The sequence below is a fragment of the Austrofundulus limnaeus genome, unplaced genomic scaffold (assembly GCF_001266775.1).
Source record: "Austrofundulus limnaeus strain Quisiro unplaced genomic scaffold, Austrofundulus_limnaeus-1.0 Scaffold341, whole genome shotgun sequence".
NCBI classification, from domain to species: domain Eukaryota; kingdom Metazoa; phylum Chordata; class Actinopteri; order Cyprinodontiformes; family Rivulidae; genus Austrofundulus; species Austrofundulus limnaeus.
The window spans coordinates 547,350-561,060 of NW_013952743.1; the positions used below are offsets into that span (position 1 = coordinate 547,350).

A 13,711-nucleotide genomic window follows, 5' to 3' on the forward strand; every position below is an offset into this window, starting at 1 on the left:
AATTATTTGGGCAGGATTTTATAAAATTCTGATTCGTTTGGGCCTGGGTTCAATCCCCGGTTCGGACCTGGGGTCTTTCTGTGTGGAGTTTGCATGTTCTCCTCGTGCTTGCGTGGGTTTTCTCCAGGTACTCCAGTTTCCCCCACCCCCCAAAACATGTACAATAGGTTGCCKTCAGGCCCAGGCCTCCCTTGAAAAAGAGATCTGAGATCTCAATGGGACTTACCTGGTAAAATAATGGTAAAAAAAATGGTTTCAGTTGTAAACACTGTCTGGAGGACAGCAGGCACACCTGCTCACCACAGTGGTGGCAGCAGCAGGCTGTGGGGCTGTTTTCAGCGGCAGGGATGGAAACACTGGTCAAACTTACTGATGTTGAACTAAAGTTTTAAACTCCACTGGGAGAGATAATGTAGTTGATTTGTTGTTTGCTTTGACTAGAGATCAAAGTCTAATTAAAGCAGTGGCATAAACCATTTAATTAAATGTATTAGCATGAGTGTGACAGGTGTGACAGAACCAGCTCTGTAAAACTATGAGATTATCAGGCTTCTTTTAACGTCCACACATTCAAGGTGACTCGTCCACGTCTGACGTTCAACACCTGCTGTGATCAGAGCTGAGATCAAATGACACGAAGCTGCTGACAGAACAGGTCCTGGATCAGAGCTGAGGAGTCTCATACAGACAGAGTACATTTACAATCCAACAGTAGTAATGTGATCACTCAGAAAAACTACATGAAGTACTACTGGTAATAAAAGTAAATATATATTTGTCTAATTGTCAGGAACAAAATAACATAGCAGACACCAGTAATCTGTTTTTATCAGTTTTATTTAAGGTTTTGGTCGATTCTTTAAAGGGATTATATGTACACAAATTAGCTCATAAAGAGATATAAAAAAAATCTAACATTTAGAAACAAACCTGTGGAAAAGAATTTCAAAATAGCTTTCATGGAACTCGGTTGTGATGTTAACTAAAGAAGCCCACCTCCTCAMTCTTTCTATCAAATCCTTTTCCAGTTCAGAGACAAACTGGTGCAGTGTTTTATTAGCTACAGCAGACAACATACAGAAAAACAACTAAGTCTTATTATTTGGTGACAAACTGAATCAGCAGAACAAAAGTTCTTCCTTATTTTTTTATATGTGAACAAGGAAAACAGTATTTAACTTGTGTTTATGATGATATATGTTTGTTGTTTTGATTAAAATTATTTATAAACAAATACTCAGCAGATTTTAAGCTTGTTATTTTCTGTAAAAAGGTTCCCAGGTGATCCCGTGCAGAAAGTGTAAAAATATAGTATTTACCAGACAGATTCACATTGCACGCCCCTCACTCCCTCCCTCCATCTACCTCAAAYAAAGAACAAAAGACAGGCGGAAATCAAGAACACAATCTCACACCATCTGTGGTGAGGCGGCGCGGCTGCTTTAAGGGTCGCAGATCAGAGTCTCCACCACGAACGTGCTCTCGAAGTGACGGATCTTGTGGCAGTTCAGAGCTTCGCGCTTCTGCATACCTGTGAGAWGACAGAAACCGTGTGGAATAAGTCTGAGACCTCTGAGCAACAGAACACATGCTGCAGAAAGACAGGAGACAAYGTTTGACTAAAAAGATACAACAGCTTTAACCTCAGGCAGGAGAGGCAGTGGGTGATCTGCCTTCYTTCAGGAAATGTAATATTCTTTTCCTTCTGTACATTTTTTGGAACGTAACTCGTTCCACAATTTTTTGTCCTATTTTAACATTTCATTTAACAAAACGTTCAGCTCCTTCAGGTCTATGACCTTTGGTATTTCAGTTACTTATTCTTTTTCAGCTATTCAGCTTTTCTGGTCAATGTTTTTTTTTTCATTAAAAATGAATTCCTGTCTTCAACATCCATAAAACTCTTAAAAATGTTTTAAAATTTTTACTGCACTTTAGGTTTTACTACATACAGCTTCTGCTWATTTGTGCTAATCTCAGCCTTGTTCGGCTTCTTTTTATTGTTGCTATTTTTCGCTTTTTTCAGCTATTTCAGCTCTCGTTCAGCTCCTTTCTGCTATTACTCTGCTGATTTCAATATTTTTTGTGCTTCTTTCTTCTTTTTCTGCTAATTTAAGCTGTTTTCTGCCTTTTAATCTACTTTTAGCTGATTTCAGCTTTTAGCTAATTTCTAACCTTTTTGCGATAATTTGAGCTTCGCGCTTAATTCAGCAAATATGCTCTCTGATATTTTCAGTTTTTCAGTTACTTTTTAGCTATTTTTTTACAAATTACTTCTTTTTTTGTAATTATTTTTCTTGTTTTTCTGTTAATGTGAGCTTTATWACTGTCTTTTTACCATCTGTTTGATAAATCCAACTTTTTTTCAGCAGTTTTTGACTACATTGTTACTCTGTTCAGCATTTAACATGTTTGACATTTTTTTCTACTGATTTTTCACTTTTCTTTTTTCCTTACTTTCAGCAAATGGCAGCTGCAGCTCGTCAAACTTAACTCACATTAACAGTTTTGCTATTAAACATTTTCAGCTACTTCAGCAGTTTTCAGCAAAAATCTTAGCAATACGCGTTGATACTTTTCACAGAAGACGCTAATTCTTCAGTTATCTTTGTATTTTCTGTTCAGTAGTTCAGGATGTGAAGCTCTGATTGTGTGTTCATACCCAGGATYCGGTCTCTGCGCTGCAGCTTGTAGGTGTCTTTGCCGCGGCACAGGTTGTAGATGAAGTAGCCGAGCTGATCCACGTGCTCCAGGCGCTCGGTCACCACCATCTCCTCATGKATCAGGTACGACTGAGGCATGTAGGTGCCAGCCTAAAGGACAAAACAAAACAAATATCTTAGAGAATGTCATTTATTGTTTTAAACAAAGTTTTTGTTTTGTTTTGACTCGTCTTGGTTTTACTTTCTTTCACTGAGCAGAGACACAGAGATAAATGTCACGCTTGGGACCTGAGCACCTGTGCTTTTAACTCAAATCACACTAAGAGTTCCGGAAAAGCTGTTTCTGCAGATTCTAAAAAAAAACATCTCACAGAATTTTGCTTGCAAATATACTGTTAACTACTGGTTTAGCTGGAAAAGCAAACTCACACAAGAGAAGCCAGGCTTTGATCAAATGCTCACAAGTTTAAACATGTTGGTTCACCTGAGTCACCAGCCGCTACACCAGCATAGTAAAACCCTGTCCTTTCATGCTCCAATGACAACAAGCGCAGTCAGTTTTTATTAACAGTGAAATAATTCAGAATTCATCTGCTACCTTAACGTTGATCAGCAAATCCAGGAAGTCTTTGGGAGGCATGACGACAGARGTGTTGAGTGGGATGACGTAGCATTTGTTCAGACTCAGGTCTAGGTAAGCGGTCAGCCTCTGAAAATGAAAAAAAAAACAAAACATTGAAGCAGCAAGAAATATTGAGCAAACAACAAAAAAATCAGATAAAATTTTGAGCTGAACCAGAACCACCATAAAAATGTCTCAGCTACTTGAGTTGTAAATGTTTAAGTTGTACTTCTGTCCAGCAACATAAAACACTTCATTTATCTAGAAAAAAAAAGATCTATTTAACCTGCCATCCATCCTCTGGTCAATCAGGAAATAAACATATATGCGGTTCTTGGAAATAAATCAAAATCAAACATTGGGTTTAGCAGGCTGAAGCTTTAAAACTGCAGTCTGTGAACATCAATGCTGGATCATTACTCTCAYTATGTCTTTGAAAATAAAGTCTGGTCTCATATTTGCTGTAAAAACAGTCCTGGAGTTCAGTCTGAATTATTAAAATGGGGCTGTTTAAATACTACAGCCAGGTCAGGATACACTTTACTGTGATTAGGGCGACATTCAGGAAATGTTATAAGTTGAGTAYGTTTAAAGTGGAGCCAGCTCTGAACCCTGCTGCTGGTAAATAATGTCAAGATAAAGGTTTTATTCCATCCATCATCACTGAAGAAGAAACTAAACAGCTGTCAAACAGCAGACATTAATGATGGGGTGACCTCCAGTTTTAACACAATGCTGCAGTTTGAACACAAGCTGTCTCACCCGCTGGAAGTCATGCACGATGTCTGCTGGATCTCCATCCTCAAATTCAGGCACGGGCACGTTGATGAGCTCTACCTGATCCGGCAACAGAACTCGGACATTCTCCTGCAGATGTCGCAGACGGAAATTGTTGGGCAGCTCCAGCTCCACCTGTGGACCAGTCAGGACAAGAGATGAACCTGTGGTTTATTTAAAATAAGACTTTTTATAGAGTTAGCTCCTAAAAGTTCTTAAAGCAATAAATATTTAAACAAAAACTAAACCTCTGTTATAAGCTACATACACACTTTAATAAAAAAAACAAGTACGTGTATAAATGTGATTTCAATGAGAAAATGTATTTGTATAATTATATTGAAGTATTTATTCTGAACAACAGTGAGCTAATTAGAAAAGCTAATAGAAAAGACTAAACAAACCTCCTCTTCCTCGTGGACCATAAAGTCTTCCTCTCTATAATCCACCCCACAGAAGAACACCTGATCATCCTGCTTTAAAGACAGAAAAGACAGAAAGAGAAAGATTACTGAAAATCCACACTGATCTGAAAGTTTCTGTATTTATTTCTCTTTCAGCCAAATCTCCTTCATGAAATGAGCAGCGGTTACAAAATATTTGCTGATCTTTAACATATCAAATCCTCCTTTACTCCGAATTCTGTGGCTGTTTCACAACACATATAGCTCAGTTCACCGGAACAATCTCCTGAAAACCACCAACAGGAAGTGATCAAACCCATGAAAWTTTTCAGCTCTGAACATCTGTGAGTAAATCAGATTGCACTGTGAATTACTGGAGTTTATTTTATTTAAACATATAAATAAAAAAACAGTAATGATTTATAAATGTCTGTTTCTTTCTGTAGTTATGTCTTCCGTCAGGTGTCACCACAGGAGTTCATCAGGTCTGAACAAATCCACCTGAACCATTTCTGTCAAACTTCATAACAGAAGCTGCTTCATTTGCTGAATGACAATTTGTTTTGTACAAAAAGGTACCACTTCTGAGCTGACTGGACCTCTGCTTACCTCCAGGATGTAGTAGCGGTACAGATAGGCTCCTGCAACCACCACTCCAGACAGCATGAGGGCCAGACCCAGGCACATGCACCAGCACCAGGTCCGAGACCGGCGCCGCACCAGCAGAGCAGCCTCTGTATCCTGCAGGAGGGAGGAGACAACGTCAGCATGAWCAGACAAACCTTCAGCTTCACTTTAAGACCTGGTTCTTCTTAAAGCTTTGATGGTTTTCAGTGGAACCACTGGTTCAGGCTGAATAATGAGGGAGGAAAATGTACAGTACAATAAATAAAATGTACCCAATAAGAGTGCTAACTGTTGAATTGATTGAAAAGTTAATTAAAACCCATCCCGAGTATTAACTCGATCTGAGACCTGAGAACGAGCATTCAGAGTCAGATCAGACCTGCCAGGAGTCTGGAACCTGTCCAGAGTCTGCCAGCCAGAGGACAGGGTGTGACGAGAGGACACAGCAGATCTGTCTGTGTGCACGTGTGTGTGTGTGTGTGTGCGTGTGTGTGCGTGCGTGTGTGTGTTCTTTTCAGACCCACAGAGACACGAGGGTGACTCATTGCGATGCACATCACAAACGGAAACAGGCACAAACCAAGAAGGAAAATAAAATGGACATTGATGCTGGACAGAGAACATCTGCAACAGTAAAGACTAAAACACTGCTGCTGTACTGTTCATGTACAGAAAGACATTATAAAACTCTTTGAGAAACTTCAGATTAAGAGCTGAGGTTTATGGGTAATTGAACATGTCTTATCAGCAGACAGGAAGCTGCTGCTGTTAAAGTGCCAGCAGCTTTCAGAACAAGCTTAGACACATCTCCTGCTTTAATCTGCTGCTAAAACCAAAAACCTCCTCAGGTCCTGTTTACATGAAACCTGTCTCTGGCAATGCTCGTATTTTTTTCAATGTTTTTTGGGCAAATACACAAAGGAAAATCCCTGTTTACATGAGACTGCTGCAGTGATGTGCCAGGCAGGGTTGCCAGATGGGACATGGTAAATTATAATTGTATTTTGGCCCAAACGGTCATAAATGCTGAGTGAGAGTGTTGTAAGATAAAGTGTATGTTGTATTTGATGAAAATGTGTCCAGAAAAGGAGAGGCAAAAATCCCCTTTTTGTTTTTATCTGGCAACCCTAATGCTGGTCGTGCAGTGGCTGCATGATCACAGTTCAGTTATGGCTGAACCTAGTGAATAAACCATTTCTTCAGCTCTAGGATGGTTTTTGGTCTTTTGTTAGCCTGACCATTGCCTTCCCTTCCTACACAATTCCACTCAATTCTAATCTCCCCTCACTGCTCCATCTGGGCTTTCTCCCACTGACATAAATTTCTCCGGTACAATTTCAATCAGGCCAATCAGCGGACAGAAAGAGTTGTGAATGTTGAGGTCTTTTTTCTGCGCCGTTTTAGAATTGTAGTCTGCCTGTAGTTTAGCAATGGCAGTGGAGGAACTGAATGCAGCCATTCAGTCTGTGTTGACAAGACTTCCAAATATTGAGCAATTAAAGTCGAAACAAGAGGAATGTTTAATGCTGGTAAATATGTTGTGGCACTACTCATCACGAGGTTTGGCAAAAATCTAATTTTGAAGTTGGCTCCRTTAACAGCAAAGGAGGTGGCTAGGCTGAATGCTACAGAAGCAAACCCCATCATTATGGTCATGTCCCTTCTTTTGGCCTTAATGAAGTATCATAAAATGAAAAATTAATAGTAAGTGCTGGGCAGCTTGGCATGCACAGCAGGGATGATTGTTTATAGTGCACGCAATTTCAGGTTAGCTTCTTAGCTTAGCTTCCTTCACGATCTAGCTGGCGCATTACACTCATCACAGCCAAGGGTTAGCGATTGGGTAAAATCAGATCCCAATACACGCCTCCAGCAAGCAATTGTTTCTCAATAGCTGAGTCCAGACGTACGAAGCAAAGGGAAGAACAAGGGGGTGGTTTTTACCAGGCTACTATTTTGATGATGCAAAGGATGTCTGCTGTTTGTAATTAATTTATTGCGCTTTCACACCTGCAAGGTACTTGGCGGGTGTTACCGAAAAGTTACACACTGAGACCTGGTCTTAAAAAGTGCCAGTGTAGACTCCGATCACCAGTGATGTATAACGAGTAGATGGGTCGCAATAAAAATGTTACAATTTCACGGAAAACCAGCTCTGTGAAAACGGGCCTCAGACTGAAACCTTTAAAGAGAACATCTCTGAACCAACTTTTACTTTAATTAGTCACTTCATGTTTCACAAAAATCATGTCTGAAAACAGAAATGTGTGGTGTTATGTACACAAATTAGTTTTTTTAATCAAAACAGTGAATTTTAAAAAGTTTACAAGACATCAGGGCTGAGTGATAAATGGAGCAAACTTAATAACTTTCACAAATACTGAGTATAAGTTTGAACAGCTTTTCTTTAGCTGCCTGCCTCTAATTCATTCGAGTTCAGCTTTATTTTACACATCTGAGTACTTTGGGATCACTGGTGGTCAGTTTGATTTAACATCAAACATTACGGTGTATTCACACCAGGAGAGTACTTTGGTCCACTTGTTTGGTCCACACCAAAGGCGGACTATTTTTTCAACTGGTGTGGTTTGCATTCATATTATGCTTTTTTGCGAGCAGACTATAATTTGTAAAGAAAGCCAGGCAGGTGACCCTCATTGGTCCCATTGGACAGAAATGACGGGGGCGGGACAGAGCACAGACCAGGAAAGAAAGATGGAAGTCTTGCTAAACATAAAGAACACGGCCGCATTCTTGTGTGTCTTCTCTAGCAGATGAGTTATGTGTATGTATCTRTCCAAACATGGAGGAGGCACAGTGTCTCCTCGTTGCTCCAGGTCTGCCCACAGCTCATTGTTTGTAGTGTTCATGTAGTGGTAACATTAGCAACACTGAAGGGCTCATTTTCACTATGCTGATTAGCAACAGTGGCTCCTCAAGTCCAAAAAGGAGCATTTTCCTGCAGTTGGTTTGGGTYGAGGCCGGTCTGTATTCACACCAGAAGCAAACTGCACCAGAGTTCATTTAGAAGCAAACTGAGACCACCTCATAAGTGAGTCTCGATCCAGTTGATTTGTCAGCATCAGGGTTCACATGAATGTATTTACACCTGCAGAAAAAGGTCCGGACCAATGGGGGAAACGAACTCTGGTTTGTTTAAAGTGGACCAAATGTGTCAGGTGTTAGTTTTTCAGTGAATTATAAAATATTTCAAGTGCCTTTTTTTTGTTTTGTTTACAAAAACTTGTGGAGCTTTCTCAGTGAGAAAATATCCTGAGTTACATGTTTTGTAAATGACTTTACTCACATACATATTTACACTTCTAGGTTTTCATCCAGGTTTTATTGTTTGTTTTTAGTTCATTGGCTGTAAAATAAATTCAATAAAACACTCTTTAAAGAAACTTTCTGTGTACGAGATTCTTAAACAAAAAAAAGAAAAAGTTTCTTAAGAGTTAACGTGCATCATCACATTATCACTCATAGTTCACAGCTCTTAGACATTTATAAATTGATGAGTATCTGAAGTAGATTACTGTAGCTTTTCTTTTTCAGCACAAAGTTTTGATGGGTCCTAGAAACACCAGATGGTTTTACAGTCACTCTCAGACCTGTTTTCTAAAATTAACCGACTGGAATTCTGTTTTATTAGGACTTTTATTTTAGAGGGTGGAAGAAGACAGAGGCATTCAGCCAGATGGCCTTTAAAGTTATTAACTTATTAATACTAATCACTAACAAATCAACTGCTCATTTCAATACAACTAAATAATGGCTATCAAAAAAGCATATTTTATAAGCACGAGTTAACATATGAGGGAAACAAACACTTCCTGTATGTTTTAACAGCAGTGCTTCTCTGAGTGAACGTGGCAGTGTTRGTTATTGTTTCAGAGTTTATATGAAAAGACTGGGACACAAACACTTCCTGCTGTTGTTCCTGTGGGCTCAAACTGGCAGCAAAAAACAGRAACAACCACACGTCCTGCTGTAGAACTGTTGTTAAGCCTCACTTACTCCTCTGCAGCTTTAAGAAAAGCTTGTTTATGGTGTGCTGTTTTAAAAAGGAGGAGCTCTCTTTTCTTCAGCTGCTGGTTAATAAATTTTAGAACAAGCTACAGCCCATCTCTGCTGTGACCTCAGTCTGCTGTTCTATCGACATGTCACCTAACAAACACTTGGCAAGAAACATCCTGGAATTATTCCTTCTGAGAGCAGTTTTAAATTCCTTCACTTTCCTGTTTGGTCAGTAGAGTTGAACCAACCAACACAGCATGTTTCACCATGCCTGCAGCTTGAGACGTTGACAAATGCAAAAGCAGCCTTTTCTGACATAAAAACACAACTCCTTAGATATGGGAAGAAACTGCAGCTGGGCAGGCAGCTACAAAAACAGACATCTCTTTCACAACTTCAACTCATCATACAAAAAACAAAGAACTCACCACAAGAAGCTTCCGGGAAGCCCATGCGTGAGGCTGAACGTTGAGAAAAGAGGAATCAAATAATTTAAAAAAACAGAAACTGGTCAAAATGACATTAAACTCACACATGAGGAAGTTAAACATGATTCATTAAAAAAAGAGAGCATGAGACGGAGCAGAATCTAGGTTAGAGGTGGACACTTTGACTGGTTTAATGGATGAAAACACTAAGAGGGGAAATTTCCCCAGGCTCTTCATCAGCTGCACAGCCTGGGTCACCTCTGCTGACAGGTTTGTTCACATCAACAAGTATTTAAACTTCCAAAAAAGGAACAAGCAGATGTGTCTTTGCCAACAAATTAGATTTTTAAAACAGTTTATTTTGAGGTTCTGCCTCAAAACTGTTTTTGTTCTCTTTTACTGCAATAAGCCATTAAGGCCCTTGTCATACCTGGCAGGGGAAAACTCAGAAGTTAAGGCCCCACATCCCCGGTGGACAGAGTAGAGATAAACAGTTTGCTGGCGGTCTAATTTTAATCAGCTGAAGGTGGTCTGACTGAAACATTTAATGCACACTGAGACTTGTTCACATCTCTAACTCTATCCAATTACAATCTGATGGTTCAGGTGTGAACACAGCAAAAAAAGGAAAAAAACACGGTACTGTATTTATTCTCAGAGAGATCTGGCTATAATTAATAAAATAAATGATAATAATAATGCTCATTTAGTGACCTTTAAAAAAATGAGTTTGTGTTCATGAAACAGACTTTGTTTTTCTTCTCTTTTCCAGTTTAATGCAGAAAGTTGGAAACTCCCATTAGTTATGTAACGCAGTGTCTCAGATTTAAAAAAAATCTACTTTTCATTAGGGATGTAACAATTAATTTAAAATCGATTCATAATTTATTAGAACTGCTTAAAATGTGWATYGATTCATAATAACGGATGAATCAAATTCATTGTTGTGGAACAGTCGCAAATGTTTGGMGCAGAAACATTTTTACAAGCCAACTTTAAAGTAACATAACTTCAAAAGCTTGTGCAATCTGAAAAATTCCAACAATTTCTGCGCTTTCAGTTGAAATATGGGTATTGCGGTAATGTCACAGGCGCAGTCGCAGAAAGCTCGCAAAATGATCTTTGTCATCATCCTCCTCACAGGCGCTCTGTGCAGAATAGTAGAAAGTTACCAGTGACAGTTTTTTGATTTGAAATGGGGAGTAAAAAATATCAAGAATAATGTGCAAGAGTGATAAAACCACCACGGATGATTTTGAGACAAGGAGACATCGAAGAACCAGCTTCTCGTGAAGAAAGGTAACATGAGTTTGATGGAATTTCCGAGTTGAATTTGTAATGAAATGAGCAATTCGTTCATTAAAATGCAGCAAGTTTTTACTTTTTATATTTTATGTGAAACTGGTTAAATATTTAGTACAGTGACCTTTAGAACAGAATAAAAAGTCAGTAAGTTTGTACAATTTAAACGTATTTGGAATTTGTAAGGCCAAATCCTTTGTGCATTTTGCACTACATATTATGGCAGTTTTAGTTAACTTTTTATTTTAAATCATCATACAAAATAGGTTTGCAAAGTTGTTTTTACTATATATTGTGTGACCAGCTGAACAWTTTCTCTGCTACTTTCTTTTTGTCTTGTAGTGAAGAGCAGCAATCCTCTAATGTGGGAGCAGAGAGAAATTGATGTGAGACTGTCTGCAGCTTGAAAGAAACCGGTTCTGGCTGTACCACAAGAACTGAGAGTTTGCGGAGGACTATTAGAACTTTTTACAAGAAAAAATTCTAAAATTTTACTGTAAATATTTTTATACTGTCTAAAGTTCACATTTTTTATGTCAAATATTTTTGCTGTGTTCATCGGTTGTTTTTGTTGCTCAATAATTTTCCAAAATCAAATTTTGTTCTTTGATTTTAATTATTTGAAACTAATTATACATCCTTTCAATAGACAATAAATAATAAATAACTGCAGTATACACCTATTGCTCCTTTTGCTTATTTTATCTGTGAAAAGGCCATTAATTGTCCTGTGARTAAATATTGTTGCCCCAAAATAAATTGTAACAATTTAAATTTTCAGCTAAAGGGTCAAGACAAATTCAGTTTGATTCTTGACAACTCTTGAACACACAAAAAGGATTTGTGATGACATTTTTTTTGTTATGAAATTATATTTTGATATTAAGACAACAGACAATTACTGTTTGATACAATGACAAAATGTTGATGTTAAAATAAAAGAAACRTACTTGGTTATAAAATGGCAAAACAAAATCATAATCGTGAGCTTAAAATTGATAAYTGAATCGAACAGAGGCTTGAGTGAATCGTTACATTCCTATTTTTCATCTTTGACTTTTACAAAACAAAATTTCACTTAAGATTTCTTGAAGTTTTTCTGTTTCATAACCACTTCATAAAGCTCCCGAAACAAGAGCCAACAGGCCTGAAGACAAACATTTCACAACTTGAAACACACACACCCTGACTATCACTCTGCTCACACTGCAGARGTAACGCCTGACACCTCACATCCAAGGAACGCTATGTACAGTCACAAACCGCTGCAGATCACACACATTAAGATATTTATGAGAAACTAAACATACATTAAATAGTCAACAGAAACTAACCTTCATCCACCTCGAAGCAGATAAAGATGTTAAACAGAAATATGTCATAAAACATTTCTTATTTACTTTTTCAAGCTGCAACATGATGCTAGGATAACTGCAGCTGTTTGTTGCAATAGCTATTATTGCATAATTACAAAAAGTAAAAGTTCTTTTCATTTGGTTTTATGTTTCACTCAGTATGAAAGAAAAATTAAATTCTATTGAATTCAAAAATACTTTATTGATCCAAAAGCGAAATTAGATGCAAGTCATTTAACTAAAGAGTTATTTTAGATGCTGATGGCTGTGGGCAGCAAAGATCATCTGTAGCGGTCTGTATTGCAATGAAACTGAAAAAGCCTCTGACTGAAGACACTATGACGGTCTGATAAAGAGGATGGTCAGGGTTGTCCACAATGTTCTTGATTTGATGTAAAATCCTTTTTTGCATCACCTTCAGAGGTTCTACAGTCTTCCCCAGAAAAGAACCAGCCTTATTTATCAGGTTCTTTACCCTTTTTAAGTTCCCTTGCTCTGATGCTGCTGCCCCAACAGAAGACAACTGAAAATGAAGTTGAATGAAGAAAAAATGGKGAAATGGTTGACTGGTTTAAAAATATAATTCAAGTTCCTGGTACAAATCACACCTCATTTAATTTATCTAAAATGTATTTCAGCTCGACTGAAGACATCTGATCTGTAACTTGAGACTCATCAGTCCCGTCAATATTTTATTAATCAGGACAAATTCTCCTTTCTGTCTGTCTTTACGTCTAAAAAAGAACCAGTCTGCTTCAGTTAGCTTGGTCTGTTGTTCTCAGGACACTTTTGTCTGTCTTCGGTGTGAAATGCAGTGTTTTAAAAGTCATCTTGAGGCTGGAGGTCACAGAGAGTCTATGTTGGAATTGGTCTGCTGGATGGAGGGTAGATGGGGCAGTGGAGGTTGGATTAAGCCCTGCTGGAGGTTCATTCAGACTCTGCTCTCATAACAAAGTCCTGCTTCAGCAAAGATCAATAGATGGTTTTCCTGTAGGTCCATTATTCAACCAGACGGCCCACATTAATCTGTGGCTGTAAACATTTCCAGTTTACTAAATATTTGAACTYACACACGACTGTTGGGATGATTAAGCTCTTCTGAAATGTCATTGTGGTCAAATAAATAACTTTAAATTAGATTATTGATTGGTGAACTACTGTGATCAATCTTTATGTTTGTGCCTTGAGGCTGCTCCATGTGTCACAGTTAAGAAAATAAAAATGTACAGCAAAGTTTATTTCAATGTTTTAYTCATGTAAGCTTAAAAATTATTAAAATTTTCAGTTTTTCCAAAACTCTTTTTTTTGCCAAAACTCATTGTTGAATATAGAGATAGTAAAAATCTAACATTTTGTCCATTTTACTTGAAAACTTAGGAATACTTGGATATWCAGTATGTAAGGGATAATTGTCTTATCAAGCTACAGAAACATTTACACATCTATAGGGGTCACCTCGAGTGAAGAAACAAGATTTACTGCCTCGAAGCAGGCCTCAGACAGGCCTGATGAGAGG

General features: G+C 38.1%; 1 protein-coding gene across 2 annotated transcripts in view; it reads right to left on the reverse strand.

The window, feature by feature from the left end:
• Positions 1-819: 819 nt before the first annotated feature.
• itm2ba (integral membrane protein 2Ba) overlaps positions 820-13,711 on the reverse strand; it is a 24,323-nt gene continuing 11,431 nt past the window's right edge. The window contains exons 2-7 of one of the 2 annotated variants that reach the window (XM_014022744.1): positions 5,076-5,207; positions 4,467-4,538; positions 4,048-4,197; positions 3,262-3,372; positions 2,663-2,813; positions 820-1,531 (exon numbers count right to left, since the gene is read on the reverse strand). In XM_014022744.1, coding sequence (XP_013878198.1) covers positions 1,443-1,531; positions 2,663-2,813; positions 3,262-3,372; positions 4,048-4,197; positions 4,467-4,538; positions 5,076-5,207 — 705 coding nt within the window. In that variant the 3' untranslated portion in view covers positions 820-1,442. The remainder of the gene's footprint in view (positions 1,532-2,662; positions 2,814-3,261; positions 3,373-4,047; positions 4,198-4,466; positions 4,539-5,075; positions 5,208-13,711) is intronic. The other variant, XM_014022745.1, reaches the window with a different exon arrangement.